The 17556-nt window shown below is 52.3% G+C and overlaps 1 protein-coding gene across 1 annotated transcript; it reads right to left on the bottom strand.

Moving 5' to 3' along the window:
- Nucleotides 1-379: 379 nt before the first annotated feature.
- Fads6 (fatty acid desaturase 6) lies at nt 380-17298 on the bottom strand. The gene is made up of 6 exons (XM_003464832.5): nt 16927-17298; nt 16091-16257; nt 6387-6567; nt 5588-5775; nt 4455-4634; nt 380-3918 (listed from the first exon to the last, which is right to left on the bottom strand). Exons 1-6 carry the CDS (start codon nt 17084-17086, stop codon nt 3769-3771), a joined length of 1026 nt encoding a protein of 341 aa, XP_003464880.1. The 5' UTR covers nt 17087-17298; the 3' UTR covers nt 380-3768.
- Between the last annotated feature and the right edge of the window lie 258 nt (nt 17299-17556).

Genomic DNA, 17556 nt, shown 5'->3' with positions numbered 1-17556 from the left:
TGTAATGCCATCACTTAAACTGACTGAGGTAGAAAGATCACAAATTGGAGCTCAGCCTGGGCAATTTAGCAATTTAGTAAAAAAAATTTTTTTTTAAATAAAGTACTTAAGCTGGATCCAGTGGTACACACTGCAATCTCAGCACTTGGGAGGCTGAGGCAGGAGGTAAAAGATTGAAACCCTTCCTGGGCAAGTTAGTAAGACCCCATCTCAAAATAAGCAAAAAGGGGTGGGAATATAGTTTAGTGCAAAGGCCCTAAATTTAACTCACATACTGCAGAGAAGGAGGGAAGGGCAGAAAGAGAATGAATTTGTATTTATGATAAAGTCATTGATTATTTTTGGCACTCAATCTGAGGTGACACAGAAGAAAAAGGGAGACGAGTAGAAAGGCCTTTAATGTGGGCACCAGAGAGCTGCCAAGGAGTGCAAGGAGGTTCTCAGAACAAAGAAATGAAATTACTTGTATTAGTTTTGGCTGGGGGAGGAGTTTTGGAGGTGGGCAAAATAACACATTAACAACTGATTTGAAGGGGCATCTGCAAGCATAAAACAGGAAACAAAGATTTCCTGGGGCTGGGGGTGGAGGCGTGGGTGTTGGGAGAGTCTTGGGATTGGAAAAGGCTCAGTGCACACACACAAGGCAGTGGGAGGCTTATCTCTGGAATGAGGAGGAGGATGTACTAGCTACTCTTGGAGAGAGAGCGTCGGTGCCAAGTTGGGCAGATGTCACCTTTCAGATAGTTAAGCACCAGGGTAGCAGAATCTATCAATTATCTTTTCACACAAGAGATGGAAATTCAAGATCTGACACTCAGGAGCTCTATAGGGCTTCCCATCCAGAGGCAGTATGTCTGGTAGGTGAGAGTGTGGATTCTGAGTTCAAATCCCTCTTCTGCCACTTAGTAGCTATGTGACACTGAGAAGTTTGATCTCCCCATGCCGCCTCCCTTTTTGCCATGTGTAGTATGAAGAAAACGGAAGTAACTGGTTTTAAAATTAGACGAAGTAGGTCAAAATACCTGCCATTTGTGGTAAATAAATGTTAGCCATCATTATCAATATTGTCACCTCCATACAACTCTTTAAGTTAGACTTTAGATCTCTGTAGAGCCTTAAAAACACTATTTGCTGCTGTCACCCTACCTCATCTCTCAAACCCCAGGTATTCTGAGTAACAGAAAATCAAAGAAACCAAGCTGATTTGTTGGGGGGGGGGTGATCATGCTACACTTAGATTTAGCAGCAGGGCTCCCAGCTGCTGCCCAGACACTTTCAGGTCCAGATCAATAGCAAGTCACTGGTTGTATATTTTCATGGTTTTAATCATTAGCCTGGAATACGCACAGGACCTTTTTCTGCCATTGCATTTTTGTATATGGAGAATCAGCAGTTTGATGAATTACACTCCCAGACCATAAGACCATTTCAGCTACTGATGCATTTCAAAAGAGCAGCAATAACATACAGCAAAGCAGTGGGCTGGGGAGGCTGCCAGGCTACCTCAGCTCTGTTCCAAGAGCTGCTCAGATCCAAAACTCTGCTGCATAGTGAGCCTCCCAGATGGCACACAGGGGAGGCTCTATGCAGAGGTGGAGCAGGATTACGGGAACAAGGACACATCCAGGGTGCAGCATCAGCTGGAAGCCACTGCCAGGCCAGGCCGTGAGGGAGCCCAAGGAGGGAGTTATTTGGGAACTCAGCTGGAAGAGGGTGCTGGTGGAAGGAGCTATGGTCTCTGCGAGAGGGGGGTAGGGCGTAGACAGGGTTGGGGAGGGTCTGGAGGGACACACTGAGCACTGGCCTCTTGAGAATGGCTTCACTGGCTTCTGCCTAGGTCTTGTTATCTACCTCCTTCACCATTTCAAGGGCTCCCGTTTGTTACCATTTAGCTTCCCTTCACCCGGATCAACATGCCCTTCACTCCATCCAAAGCTTTAACTGAGAAACAAGGCAATTATAAACCCAGAAAAATGACCTATAAGTTCTCAGGAATGATTTTGACCCTCTCAGGGACATTTGCCTATGTCTGGGGACATTTTTGATTGTTAAAACTTGGGCTCCAGAAACCAGGAGCATGACTAAACATCCTATGATATATAGGACAACAAAAAACAAAAAAAATGTAGATAAAATGTCAACAGCGTTGGGTAACATCAACCAAACAATGAATAAAAAGGATGTGGTCTTTTTATACAATGGAGTACTATTCGGCCATAAAGAAGGATAAACTGAAGCCTTACAGGCAAGTGAATACAACTCAAGACCGTACTCATAAGTGAAATAAACTAGACTCACATGTGTAAACACTGTATTGTCTCCCTAGTGTGAAAAGCTGAAAGAGGAAGATCCAAAATGTGGGCCAGGGATATAGCTCAGTGGCACAGTGCCTGCCTGGCAAGCATTAGGTCCTGAGTTCAGTTCCCAGTTTAGAAGAAAAAGATCCAAAATGTCCAATAGGTTTTGTAAAATGGGAAGAAGCTATTCAAAAGGAAAGAGAAACTGGGATGAGAGGAAGAAGAAGAAGATGGGAAAAGCAAAACAAATATATATATGGACAGGTAGATCTATGATAGTTAAGATCGTTCTCTTAGTTCATTGAAGAAAAGGTTTGTGCTAATATTGCTTGGACAATTAAATACCTATATCTTGTACTCTTAATTCAAAGATAATATGCAGTGTACTAACCCTTGTTACCCCTATTGTTTTGAAATTTTAGGGTTTTTTTTCTTCAAAAAAAAAAGCAGCGATGGGTGAGAAGTCCTGTCCTGCCTGCTGTGGCCTCCTGTCCAGGCCTGGCCTCTCTGCTCCTTCCCTAACCTTCACCCAGAGACTCCCTTGCACCCTCTCAGCTCCAGCCTCTCCACTCCGCCTACTCTGGGCTCAGTGTCAGTGTTGCCCCCCCCACCCCCCGCCTTGGCCTCTGCCTAGGGCTGGCATCAGCAGCTCCCTTCCAGCCCCACCTCACACCCAGGCTACAGACTTTCACTGCCGAGGTATCCTTGGCTTTTCTTTCTTAGCCTGCCCTCCCCCTCCTCTCTCTCCTAAAGTGATCTCTGCAGACCCAGTTTCTGTAACTGCCTCCAACTCCAGCTACTTCCCATAATTTTCTCTCCCTGGTTCACTACTCCTAAACATCATGGAACAGAGCACTTTTCTACAACTAGCCAAGGTCAAGCCTAAAGCTATGTATACTCTTTCCCCAGCGCCATCCCTGAGGTACTACCTCCCCCCACTTCACCCCACAAAACACACGTTTATCCCGCTGAGACCACGGCCCTGGAAACTGCAGAGCCTGTGTCGTGCACAAGCTTGGGTTTTGCCAAAAGTGACTGGACCTGTGTGCCTGGGGAGAGGGCTCTGGGGGTGGGCGGGGCTTCAAACAGTGCAGGAAGTAACAGTGGCTGGGCCTGCATCAGAAAGGCCCCAGCCCAAGGGGCTGATGCTTCCTCCAGTCTCAGATGGCCGGGGCAAAAAAACCAGAAGCTGCCTCAGTCTCCCAGCCCCAACCCCCTTCAGGTTCAGATGGACAGAGGGAGGCACTCTGAGAAGGAGCCCGCTGAAACCCAGACTGGCCATGGAGCTCGGCTGCCATTATTCCCTTCCCACAAACACTCCTTGGATCCCAGAAGAGCAAAGAGCATAAGCTGGCTGTCTGGCTGCCTGCCCAAGGCCTCTATGCTCAGGTCCGTGACCTGTCACCGCACCACAGCCCTGGGGCCAGGGGCAGCAGCAGGGCCAGGGCTGGGCCCGGACTGGAGCTCAGCCTCACTGCAGCCCCACCAGCTCCGTGATGGACGGGGCCTGCACCATGAACTCCTCGTAGCGATCGAAAAACAGCCAGAAGCGAGCCAGGTAGGAGTCCTCATTGTATGGCAGCTGCTTCTCCTGGAGGAACTTGGACACCACGGGCTTCACCTGATGGGGACAGACGGAAGGGGGAGAAGCCTATGAGCTGCAACTCTCATGCGCTGTTTATGTGGTGGTGAGGGACCATCTTCCCAGCCCCAGTTCTTATCTGTTTTGTCCCTGGATGCTGGGGTGAGCTGAGGTACCGAGGAACTCTTGCCTCCCCTAACCCTACGGCAGGTAAGAAAACTCAGGGCCCCGTGCCCACCCCACGTCCCCAAGGCCTCCTGCTGCATGACAGCTCCTTTGGCACAGGGGAATGAGAAGGGCAGCTTCCTTGCCAAACTCCATGTCCAGCACTTGAGATCTATGTATTTCTTTGTCCTCATAGTAAGCTATGTATCCTTCAGTCTTACAGACAGGGAAACGGAGGCTCAGTAAACGTGTCCAGTGGTTCACTGCTAGTAAGAAACCTGAGTGTCTCTGATCTAAAACCCACACTGCTACAAGACACTCCAAGCTGCTCTCCAGTGTGACCTGTGACCGGGCCAGGGTCCGGGAGCTCAGAGTTCTCGCTGTCCCCCGCTGTCCCACTCCTTATTTACCTTCAGGCACATGTTGTCAGAGAGCGTAGGGAAGAGGTGGTGCTCTATGTGGCAGCTGATGAGCGAGTGACCAAATGCCCAGTCCAGCACCGGCAGCCGGGGTAGGTTCAGTACGCCCAGACTCATCATGTGAATCCGCCGGGGCTTCTTGTCCAGGGAGAACATGGGGAGCCCAATGTGCTGTGATGGACACAAGGCTCACTCTGGGGGCCAGGCAGCCCTGGGCCTTACCGGCCCCAGGTGTGCTCACTAAGTAGGGGCTCAGTAGTGCCTCTGGCCCCCAAATCCTGCTCCAGCAGGACCTGGCAGAGGGGTAAGGGACCGAGGCTCCTGGTCTCCCTCAGATGCTGGCCCAGTCTGTGTCCTGAGCTGAGTCTTGCCTATCTCTTGGCCTCTTTCCCCATCTGGACAACAGGAGACTTTCCTGGGCACCCCTTGGGTTCCTGATACTCAACAGCCCTGATTACCTCCCATCTGTTCTTATGGTGCTATGCCTTGGCCTTTTCCTGGAGAGACCCTCTCTGATCTCCTAGCATTCAAAACCTTACTGGTCACTCCAGATCAAGTCAGCAACCTCTGGTAGTTTTTCACTGAACAAGTAAGTCCAGCCAGGTGCTTCTGCCAGGCATGGTGCTGGATCTAGGGGAGTTGGAAGTGACCAGGAAACTACCCTTCAAGTGGGTCAAGGAGACAGGATGCGATTGTGAGTTTAAGTGATAAGCAGCACTTGTGCTGAGTACCAGGCTGGGAGCTGTAACCTGGCATGCGCACTGAGCAGAGAGCAGGCGGCAGCCCTGTGGGAACAGCACCGGAACAGGGTGTGAGCCCCTGACCTCCCACAAAGTCCCCTGCCTCCATCTCCTGTGGCTTCCTCTGCCTGCCTCGTGACACCACCTAGCCCCTCACTTCACTTGGGCATCCTCACACAGGTGGAAGCACAGTGGCACTGAGGAGAGGCCAGGGTCTCGCCTGCAACCCAAGGTCTGTGTGAGATGACTCAGAGTCATGGCATGGCCAAGGAGGGGCCCCTCCCCAGGTGGCCTGTCTCCCACACAGCCCTCGGTCCGGCGTGCAGTCAGGCACCCTGCAGAACGCTCCGCTTTGCAGCCCAAGCGCCTAGTGGTAGGCCTCACCTGGAAGATGTTGACGTGGAGGTAGGGGTGGGCCAGCAGAGACCTGGTGAGCAGCATGCAGGCCAGGGCGGAGCCGGGGCTCTTGAAGCCTGACACGTGGAGGAGCAGCCAGTAGTGGAAATAGAGGCCCAGGGAAATCAGGCCCAGTGTCTGCAGAGCTGACCTCAGCCCCACCTTCCTCAGCCGCTCTGCCAAGGGAGCAAGATTCAGAGTGAGGGGCAGGGGTGAGGGTTGCAGCCATCCTGAACTGGCTCCCCAGTGGCCAAGGATGCTAAGGTAGCGATGTGCGAGTATTCAGTGAATCCACACGGCATCCCTCAGAAGTGTGTTTACCCATTGTACGGATGGAGAAACAGAGCCACTAAGCAACCCAGCTGCCTTCAAGACCTGCCCCACACCCTGTTCCTGCCACCCCAAGGCACTGCTCCCATTATGTCAACAGTTACAACATGTGGTGTGATTTCTGCAAGCCATCTACTAAGCCAGTGGGGGCGAACCTGTGGCACACACACCACGGACGGCTGTTTGTTATAACTGGAAGCTCTAAAAGATTCACATTCTTAAGTCTATGGCCTCATTATACGTTTACACCACTCTGGAGGTCAAGTACACACTGAGGTCAAGTTACCCACACACAATCACTGGCGAGTAAGTGACACAGCCAGACTTGGATCGCCTTGGGGCTCTTTCCACCCTGCCTGGCCCTGTGAGAAAGTCTCCCATGAAGCTAGGAGAGGGAAGGAGGGGCTGGGAGCGGGTTTTTGCAGGGTCCTCAGACTCAGGCATTGGCAATACTCACCGAGAGCCACCAGAGGGGTAACAATGGGGATTAAAAAGGGTGCGAGGAACATATAGACGTAACGGTTGAGGCAGGGCAGCTTCCACGTGCTCGAGTCCCCCAGACCCACCACATTGGTGTAGCCGTGGTGCATCTTGACGTGGCCATACTTAGCATACTCTGCAGGGAAGGCTGTGCAGACCTGGAGGGGGATCAGAGAGGACAGCAGGCCCAGGTCAGGCACAGCCAAGGGCAGTAGGCCGTGGGGAAGCCTCAAGAACGAGCTCACTCTCCTTCATTCCTGCAGCCCCAGGACCTTCCTGGCCTGCCAACATCTCTCGGGCACCCTGTGACCAGAAAGGCAGCCAGACAGAACAACTGTATCCATTTGATATGTCTCTGCAAAGCATTTGGGCACAGGGAGGACAGATCCTGGACTGTCCCTCTGCTACTGACCACCACCAGACCACCTCTTGAGTCTCTGAAGCTAGTGTTGAAGGTAAGGCTGGTAGCCAGTGCAGTTACTTTTTGTGTCTTGGAAACTCTGCACTTTAATAACATTGCTTTGCATTTGGAGCTCATAACAGTAAGGAAAGGAGTACAGAGCAGCCCGGGATGAATAGAGACCATCTCTTACCACAGTGCAGGATGCGGGTATCACGAGTGGGGCTGACTTAGCCTCTCCCTAGGTGACTCTTCTGGCATGGGCCTTGATGGGATTCTCTGAAGCTGCTCATGAGGACCTGTACTTTGTGGCTCTCTGACCGCCAGAACAGTCATACTGCATGCAAAAGAGGCACTGTGGTGTTTCTTATGCATAGGAACATGCATATGCGAGCCTCTCCCAACATTTTATCCAGGCCAGCAGGCTTTAGTAATCTTACTGAAGAAACTGCCTGCCTGATTGCCTGATTCCAGGAGAGCCTGAAGGATTTCCTAATATTGGTCTTTAGGTATAATGAGTAAGTTCAATTGTCAATTCGATTGGTTTGGGGGCTGCCTGAAGTACTAGTGAGGCACACTGTGGGTGTTTCTAGGAGAGTCTTGGAGAAATAACCTTGGCCCTTGCCCCTTCCTCTCTGCTGCTATTTCTGGCCCACTTCCTGGCTGCCTGGAACTAAACAGCTTTGTTATCCCACACTCCTCCACCATGATGCTCACCATGCACTGAATCCCTGAAACTGAGGGAAAGAAAACCTTGCGCCTTTAAAGTGTGGTATTCGCTCTTAGCAGCATGAAAGCTGACCAACAGGAAAACACAACAGGACTCCTTCACTGAGTGCTCAGTGGGTACCAAGCTCAGTGCTCCACACTTTCATGTGCTCCCTAACCCAGGGGGTCAGTGGTATTGCTATTCAGTTCACAGAAGCAGCAGCTGGGATAGGGAGAGGCTAGGGACAAGATTTGGTCCAGGAGGCCCAGATTCCAACCAGGATAAGAATGACACTCCTGAGATGTGCCACCTCTGCCACAGCATGAAGCCAGGCTCTAGGTCCACTGAACAGAAACAAAAGCAGGAGAAAGCTAAGGAGTCACACTGTCTTCATATTCTGTCCCATGGCAGAAGCTCTCTCTAACGGACACTGAGGAGCCCAAGTGCAGGTTTACCGAGGCCATATGAAGATGGTGTCCCAGCCACCAAGGCCGTGCAGGCCCCTCTGAGACAGAGGACTCAAAAGTGAGTGCTGATTCTGCCACAACCTTTCTGCCTCATCCACGACAACAGGTTGGGGCACCCTTGAGATGCAACCCACCTAAGGACAGGTTTTGCTCTCTGCTCGTGTAACCTCACCAGGGACAGATCACAGAGGAGGTAGCAGAGGTTGGGTGGATGAGGAATCAGTTAAAGCGACCTCTTCCAGCCTCTTCGAGGGCCACTGGTCTCTGTGGGACCTGCCCACTCACGAGCCTCACCCAGTAAGGCCGCACAGTCAAAGTTAGTACCCGAAGTTTTTGGCAGCAGGTTCAAAGAAGGTGCAGCTGGGGCCCATGGGGGAGTCTGAGGCCCTCCAAGCTAGTCTGGCCTCTGCCCAAGGCCTATTACCCCCCTGGATTGTTTCCCATGGACTTGGAAGAAGCAACTGTTTGGAACTAACGTTCTCCCACGCTCTTCCATAGGCCGGTCCTATCTGCCCACCTTCTTTTGTCAGGAGAAGTCAGCTGAATGCAGCTATCTGCTTAGTGATAGCTGATCTTCCTCCTGGCACCTGCTCCCCACCTCACAGGCCAGCAGCCTATTACACTTTGAGTGGCAACGCCCGAAGCAACCTGGAGCCTGGCCCCAGTGGAAAGTCTTGAGAAATGTCACCCTCCCAAGCCTGGGGGCTCTCAGCAAGTTCTTTTCCATGTGCTCAGGCCTGTGGCTGCTGCAGAGATAGATGGGCGGTGACATGTGTGACATATGATTGATGACTATATACACTTCCAGTGTCAGTGAACGAACTTGCCTTTTATAGGAATAAGGAAAGATCAAAACTCTTTCTACAACAGTGGATTTCTCACTTCCATTTAGATGTTTGATCCCGAGGGGGGGAGAAAGAGGTGCAGGGTCTGGAAGGGAAGGATGGTCACAGCACAGCTCATGTGCACCCATCCGCCATCCACCCAAGGGCAGTGAGAGACAAGGACCATTTAAAGGTCTTGCTGAAGAGGATCCCACATCTGTACCCAGAGAAACTTCCACAAAACTTACAGCACGCCTGTCCTTTTGCAGTACTGAGACCAGGGCCTTCACACTGACCTACAGCCCCACCCCTTTTATTTTCTGAGACAGGATCTCACTAAATTACTAAGTTACGCAGGCTGGGATCCAACTTGCAATCCTCCTGTTTCAGCCTCCCAGCGTGTTGGGATTACAGGTTTGCACCATCATACATGGCTTAGTATTGCTTCTTAATGTCACTTGCCACCCTCTGTGCCTGGTAAAAACATCACAGCACATCCATTACTGAGCCCACATCAGTCAGGCCCAGACTATGCCACGTATAATTTCTAGGGTATCTTTAGGTAGATGTTAGCAACCACAGATCATGCAATTATTCGTCCACGTTAAGCATTCTCTGAGCCCTGATGGGCTCATTCTGACCACAGTGAGCCCAATGCCCTCAAAAAGAGTACTCAAAATGTCCCACTCTGTGGCTTTCACTACTGTCCTTTTCCTATTCCAAGAGTGGCTAAAATGTGGCTCTATTTATCGTAACCCTGCCTCTTCCCCTGAGGGCTTCAGCTCAGGAATGAGTATCTCCCTGAGTAGGGCTGCCACATGCAGCCAGTGAAAATGCAAGAAAGCCAGGTAAATCTGAACTTCAGATAAACAACAGACACCTGTCCTCTTTGGGATATACTTAGCAAGAAAACTGCTTATCTGAAAATTCAAATTGGCCCGAGCCTCCTATATGTCATCTGGAGGACCCACCGCTGCTCACACAGACCCAGACGCCCCAGCCTTTGGAATCCAGCCAGAGGGGCTACTCATCCTGGGGGAATTGGCAGGACAGGAGGAATGGGAGCTAGGCGTTGTCCTGCCCTTGCCCGTCACCTCAGGAGTGGCCTCTCCACAGCTGTGTCCCCAGCCCTTGCTCTGATGCTCCCCACTCCTTTCCCTCTTCCCATTGGCCAGATCCTGCCCAGCTACCCTGCTTCCCATGCTCTACCCCATCTTGACCATCAGCTCCTCTCTGACCTGTTACCTGCCTCACTGACCTCAAATCCAGCAGCGGGACCCAGTGACAACCATCTTTGATTGCACCATAATTTTAAAATTATGTTTTAAATACTGCAGGGTACTGTTTACTTAACAAGCACAATAAGGAAGGAAATAATAGAGAAGGATACAGAAGAGATAGATAACCTCCATCATGTTCAAGAAGGAAAATTTGGGGCAGCTGAGGAACAGGAGAGGAAGAAGACCTATCCCTGTACTTTCTGAATTCTGGATCACAGAAATGCACTGCCTGTTTAGAAAGTAAAATAGCTTTTAAAACTGCCAACATAAGCCAAGTATGGTGGTACACACCTCGAATCCCAGCACTCAAGAGGCTGAGACAGGAGAATCCCAAGTTTGAGGCCAACATAGGCAACCCTGTCATGAAATCAAAATCAGAAAAACTACCAGGGTAGATACTACCTCTGCCACAGCTCAAAATCCCAGTCCTTCCTCCCAGAATGCAGGCCTCCTGGCTCCCCTTTCTCCAGAAGCCCTCCCTGTTAGATTCCAGAGACCCTAGGTTTCTGTGGGTCCCTGTGCACTGCACTGGCCCCTATATCCATGCCATCACCTGGACATCTGCTGTGTGTGAATGGCCACGCTGCCTCTTCTGGAAACTCCCCTGGGTTTTCCAGCCTCCACACCACTGGTGTTTAGGGTTAAGTCATCTTCTGTTGAGGGCTGCCCTGGGCCTTGTAGGAAGTTTAACAGATCCCTGGGCTCTGCTCACTACCTCCGACACTAACACACATGCATACACACACCAGCTTTGACAGCCCAAAGAGTCTGCAGACACTGCTCAATGTCCCCAGCACTCGGCCCTCACAATGAGTCTTCTGAGTCTTCACAGCACTAGGATGATGACTTAGTCACATTCTGCTGTCCTGGTCCCAGCCCTGCCCCCCATATCATTTGTGCAGCCTTAAGTGACTTAGTGCCCCCTACAAATGAGTGTTTCCACACATCCAAAATAGGTGGGCTCCTAAGGAGGCAGGAGAGGTAAATGGGTGATTTATGTCCAGTGCATAGTAAGCAGCCAGCAAGCGTCAGCTGTTACAATCAGGATCTGTGTGTGTGTGTGTGTGTGTGTGTGTGTGTGTGTGTGTGTGTGTGTGAGAGAGAGAGAGAGAGAGAGAGAGAGAGAGTGAGAGAGAGAGAGAAAGAGAAAGAGAAACAGAGGAGACTGGGGGAAGAACCTGGGACCTTACCACTGAGCTACATCTCCAGCATCATTTTTATTTTGAGACAGTGTCACTAAATCACGAAATTGCCCAGGCTGGGCTCCATCCAACTTGTGATCTTCCTGCATCAGCCTCCCAGATGGCCCTGATGACAGATGTGTGCTGCCACACATGATTTGGACCTTTATTACGTTGATGTCACTTGTTTACCTCTTTCCCTTGGGAACAGAAGGGTCTTATTCACCATCGGGTCCCCAGCACCTGGTGGCACACAGCCAGGCACAGAGCAGAAGTCCCCCAGAGCAGAGTGCACCCTGGCCCTGGTTCACCCACGCAGAGCTTCAGCCCATGCTCTTGGCCCTCAAAGCTCCCATCACCCTGGGGTTTCCTCCAAGACTCCTCTCCTGGTTGGGTGTCTCCTGTCACACTCACCAAAGTCCTCCAAAGTCTCTGCCATGTTTCTCCAAGCCCTGCCCTCAAGGGGCTGTTCCTCATACCTACTGTGCCAGTGCAGAGTGCTGTGATCAGTCCAGGGCAATTTGAGTTGCTCCCACCCCGGGGTTTTTGAGGGAGCCCTCTCCCTTGCTGCTCCCAAGAATAGGAATCAGAATGAGAACCCCTCCCTGTAGTACTCAAGCTTTTCCTGGAGGAAGTCGTACACAGTTCAGGGAAGGGAAAGCACTGCTTAAAAATGCAACATAGGAATACATGTGATGGGGGTCACAGAACACGCATGCGCATGTGTGAGTGCCTGCACACATTAGCAACCATGGTTTCCTTGGTTTCAAGATCAAATGAAAGACATACACCAATATAACTATTGGGGGAAACCAGGTAGAAAGTCCACCAGATAACTTCCATTTTTGGAAGTTTTGCCAGTCTGTAATTGTTTAAAATATTAAGTTTTTACATGAAAGTGTGTTTTGGCACCAGGATTTGAACTCAGGACCTCACACTTATCAGGCAGGCACTGTGCTGCTGAGCTGTGTCCCTGGACCAGTACAAAAAGTATATTTTTGTACTGAAGATCTGTGTTTGTCCCCAAATACATTTTAAAAATTGAAACTATAAGAAACTGCAGCTGGGGGTTGGGGCGCAGTTCAGTGGAGCACATGATTATCATACATGAAGCGCTATGTTCAGTCTCCAGCACCAGGAGGAAGGAAGGAACAAACTGAGAGGAAGAGGAAAAAGTAAGAGGGGAAAGGAAAGGAAAGAAGTCACAGCTGGTTTCAAAGAAGAGCTCTCAGGGTTTAGGTGGGGACAAGACCGGAGAAGGACAAAGAGAGGCCCAGGAAGTAACAGCAGTACTAAACTTAGGGAGCAAGGCTCAGGGTTCTCAGCAGCTTCCACCCTACGAGAGGCCAGGAGGATGGTGGCAGGCACTCCCCTGTGTGACAAGCTCTTCCTGCAGGGCACCAGCACTGTGCAGGGCTCCCTGTGGACCAGCTGTGACTCTGCCCTTACAGCACAAAGCCAACGTCACAAGGCGTGTTTGTTGCTAAGACACAATACAGAGCTTCACAGCTGGTACGGCCTGTTCCCTCCCACCCGGGGAAGTGTCCTGAGTGACTGCATGCAGGACAGTGGTCCCCCAGCTTCCAGTGACCATCTGTGGGTGGTACCCTTTTCTGGAAGTACCCAAAGATACGGCTGGTGATGTCAGTGATGTAACTACGAAGGGTTGGCCATGTGCTCTGCTGGGGAAGGCCATAGCTAGAGAGAGGTTCACTGCTAGGAAGGATGGAAGTTTCTCTTCTAGGTCAGGAGCGGGTCCTCAGAGTGAAGCCTACCAGTATAGGGTGGGGTATATGATTTGGATGGAGATTTCCATCCACTCACAGCCACTGAGTTAGAGAGGCCCTGGCCTTACCACAGCTTGGAGCCAATAAGCCCTGAGAAATCCCGGCAAACACTGCATGCCTAAGAAAACCAATGGTTCTCAGCTGAGGCTACTGCATTGGCAGGGTCCTAGAAGGAAGCCAGGGCTTGGAACTACATGCTCATGCAGTGACAGTGTCTCTGATGACCCAGGGGCAGAGCACAGGTCCCACCAAGAGAAGGCAGAAAGGGAGAAGACACCAGCCTGTAGAAGTGAGAACCATAGGTCGAGGAGGCTCCAGGGTGTTTTTGGAGGCCCCAGGCCACTTGAGACCTTGTCCTGTGTGCCACCCAACCCAGCCCCCAACTCACACCCAGCTCCATGGAGCTCGGCAGCCTCAGTTAACAAAAATAAGACTTGAACAGGCAAAACAACAAATGTCACCACAAACAGCTCACCCTGACCTTGCAGCTGACCATGTTTTCCCTCCAGGGACAAAATGCTCACAGAGTATCAAGGTCAGGTCTGTGGTCTCTCACCCAGGGCACACTGGCTCCAAGAAGCAGGCCACGTCATCACTGCCATTGATTCCACAAGAGAACTAACTCTGGATGTTGGCAGCCAGTGGGGCTGGGATTCCAACTGACAGTCCAAAGGCCATGCCCCTGACTCCAGGCCCCTGCCTGGCTTGTAACACCAGCGGCCTCACACATGCCAGCTGGGGAGGGTGGCTGATCCATTCCCTCCCACACCCAGGGACTGGACCTTCCGCAGAGGTCAGAAAATAGAGAGGCCTTCTCCATCCAGGGTCCTGGAGAACCCAGGTGACAAATTACCTGTGCCCTGCCCCACAGCTCACTGTACAGCCAGTGTCATAGGACGAGGTAGGAACCAAGCTTTTCCTCTGCCTCAAGGGGCGCAAGTTCCCAGGTGATCCTCTGTCACACGGCTTTTCCCTGGACCTTACCTGTTGTCCCATTTCCAACTGCAGGGTCATGGCCAACAAATACTAATGCAAGACGTGCCAAGAGCTCAGGCCTGTGGCTGAACAGATAAAGAGGTAAGAGCAAGGTCACTGGTCTGGGGTTCCTGAGAACAAGGCCAGGCATTGTAAGCTGAATTCGGCCCCATAGCTGCCTGGTCCTAGAGGTCACCGTGTGCTGGGTCCTGAGGAAGGCTTCTCAGAAGTGGTATCCACTGCTCCCTGCACGTAACACCAGGTGTGTACAGCTGTGTGTGTAAGTGTGTCACAAGGGCAGGCAGCTGCTCCTGTTGGCATGTGAACGCAAGTGTGCAGTATGGACTAACCACAGTGTGCGTGTGCATACATGTGTTTCTCCATCCGTAACAGCTCCTGCATCCCTGCAGCTGTCAGATTGGAGGGTTCTTGTGTGAGCCCTAGGGAACTTGATAAAAATGCGATGGCCACGGGCCTCTCCTCCCACAAGCCCAGGCTCCAGGTGACTTGGCTATGCACCCACACTTAAGAATCCCGTGGCCATCTGTGTGCAGTGGTCACTTAATCCTGAAGCCACTTAGTCCTCAGTTCTGCTCACCACCGGCTGCCTCCAGGCTCCTGGCACTCAGTACAGATTTGAAATCCAAACAGCTCATCCTGCCCACTTAGTCCCAGTGCCTATGCGGATAGCACAGCCAGCACTGCCCCTGCCCTTCCCCTGTCTCTCCCCACAGGTCACAAATTCAGTAGTGTCTGACTCAGACTCCAGGGTCTGGCCCACACCTCCACATCTGCCTGGGGCCACAGCCAGGGGTCACTGGAAAGGATCCCTGAAGATCAGGGGACTGTGGGTTCCTCTGCCCTTGAGCAATGTTCTGGTGGGAAGAGAACGGGTGGGGGAAGAGGGAAAAAAACGGGCATAAAATGCTGGGTGAGAAATATCTCTACCACTCCACTACGTGTTTTAAGGTGTGTGCATATATAGTTACATGAAGTTTTATAAAGTTACACAGCTTTATGAAAAGCTAACAATTGAGTTTTTATCAAAAGTTAATAATTGAATTAGTCAGCCATGGTAACCAGTCCCTGCCAGAAAAGGCCTGTTTTTGTTATGGCCTCACAGTTTATTCCTAAGGGGGGCCAAATAAGGCCCACCCTAGAAAAGAAAAGCATGAGTTTGGCGGAGAATCTGGAGAGGCTCGCAGCCCAGGTAGGAGAGGAGGGCAGTCTGGCAAGGAACCTCTGCCTTCCTGGCTGCTTCGCAAGTGAGAAGAAGCAGAGCGGGGAGGAACAGAGAAGGGAAAGCAGGGCTCAGGAGAGAGGAGGGTCCTTCCTGACAGCTGGGGGAGCACAGCCTTCTCAGGACAGCTCAGCCATTATCAGGCATCACAGGATCCAGAGCTGGGACTTGGGCTCCTCCCCTTTGTGTTTGTGGGTCACATTTTATTTTATTTTATTTATTTATTTGCCTTTTTCCTTTTTATCAGTACCGGGGATCGAACTCACGACTGCCTGCTTACAAGGCAGGCGTTTACGCCGCTGAGCTAAATCCCCAGCCTCCATGGGTCACATTTTAAACCCTGATTGCAAACCCTCAAGACCTCGATGATAACCACAGGCCAAGGCAGTCAAAGAGCAGGGCCCGCCAGCCCCAGGTGTCTTAGGAGAAGGAAGTCACACTTGGCCCAGTGCTACAGAGAGGCGAGCGGGCCAGGAGAAAACCGTGCCCAGGCCAAGTCTGCTGGCCTAAGCAGGCCCTGGACATGTATCACGCGGTTCTCTACCCAGGAGTACAAACTGCCTCTGAAGAGCTTGAAGAAATACATAAGTGCACACGCATGTTTACGCTCATACACGCACACACACTGCAGTTTGTGCATACTGCATGTACACTTGAATTCACAGTTCAACAGCAGCGATTGCCTGCCTTTGTGAACACAGTCACATACACACAGTTGTACACACCTGCACACTTGCACAGAATAATGATCTCACCCGTGTGGTACCAGTGGCTGTCTCACCACACCCCTCTTGCAAAACACACACATACACACTCACCTCCACAAAGAAAAGTGCTAAGATATTGTTCCAGAATTTGGACTCAGAGAGGGCATTGTGAGTGGCCAGGTGACTGCCCTTGACAGTGAGCGTATAGTGGCACACACCCAACACAGCGATGCCAACGGCAAAGACCAGGAGGTTCTCAGAGCGCAGGCACAGGAACCCTGTGGGAGGGGACACAGGAAGAAAGTCTGTCTCCAGCTCTGGGGGACTGGACCCAAACAGCCCACTCAAAATCACAGGCCAAAGCAGGCTGCCAAGGCAGGTGTGGCACAGGTCTCTTGACACCTGACGTGGTGAGATGATTGTGTTTACCAACTTTGGGACCAATCAGAGCCCCCTACTTCCCAGTGAGACTTAGTGGTCCTGATTCTGGTCTGTCTCCCCCTTGAACCCCAGCACGAGGCAGAGATGGGGCTGGTATTTTGGGAATTCCGGACCATAAGGTCCAGATGAAAGCCCTATCTTCCCTCCTCACTCCCCCAGCTACCCTGGTGCCCCTCTAGACAGTTCTCCCCCTTCCCAGGTCACCTCATTCCTCCCCACCGCTGCAGAATTCCCGGCTTTCCTCGCTGCCACCTTCATGCTGTTGGGCTTCCACCTCCAGCCCAGCTCCTCTGCAGACATGGGCGGAACACCCCAAACCAGACTTTCAGGTTTGAGATTTGTCCCTTGGTCCTGGGGTCCCAGGCACTGGACGCCCCCCCCCCCATTCTAGCTCCCCGCGTCCCGCTCCCCTCCAGCCGGCAACACAGTGCGCATCGCTTCCACACCCCGCGTCCCGCCCGCATCCGCAATCGGCTCCGCTGTGTTCTGGGTTCCGTGTCCCTCACCTGCCGGCAGGGCGAGGAGGCTGAGCACCAGGATGGCGCAGTCCACACCGCGGCGTTCCCACCACGAGCTCGCCCTCACCACGTCCTTCACGAGCGCCTCCAGCTCGCCCAGCAGCTGCTCCGCCCTGCCGTCCTGCCGGGGCGCACACGCCGGCTCCATGAGCTCCCTGCGCGTGGGTCCCCGCAGCGCGCCCGCCCGCGAGGACCAGAGAACTGCGGTGTGCGTCTGGGACACCGGCTGGGAGGGCAGCCGGGGCGGGCCGGGGCGGAGTCTGGGCCCTGCTGAGCTGGGCTGGGCTGGGCTGGGCTGGGTGCACCAAGAAACCGGAGCGATCCGGCTCTCTCGTGCTGCGATGCGGGTCTCCCCTGCGCTTCCTGCTGCGCACGGCCCACGTGCACCCTCCAAAACAGCTCACCGCACCTGAACTGCGCGAAAGGGGCCGAGGTGATGCGCCGGGGTGGACAGGCGACCCTCGGGCAGGAACCAGGTGGCTAGGCTGAGGGGGGAGCAGAGACACCGTGGAGACCCCAAAAGCCTTCCCTAGCCCATAACCTCAATGCCCTTGGCTTCAAGAGTCTCTGTCCTCTACTTGGAGTTGTTGCGGCGTTTTTATCCCCAGACCCTGATTC

This window comes from Cavia porcellus, unplaced genomic scaffold (assembly GCF_034190915.1).
Source record: "Cavia porcellus strain 051 isolate PalLab524CR breed Dunkin Hartley unplaced genomic scaffold, mCavPor4.1 scaffold_32, whole genome shotgun sequence".
Taxonomy (NCBI): domain Eukaryota; kingdom Metazoa; phylum Chordata; class Mammalia; order Rodentia; family Caviidae; genus Cavia; species Cavia porcellus.
The sequence above is the reverse complement of the archived record's forward strand: the minus strand, read 5'-3'. Positions and strand labels throughout refer to the sequence as shown.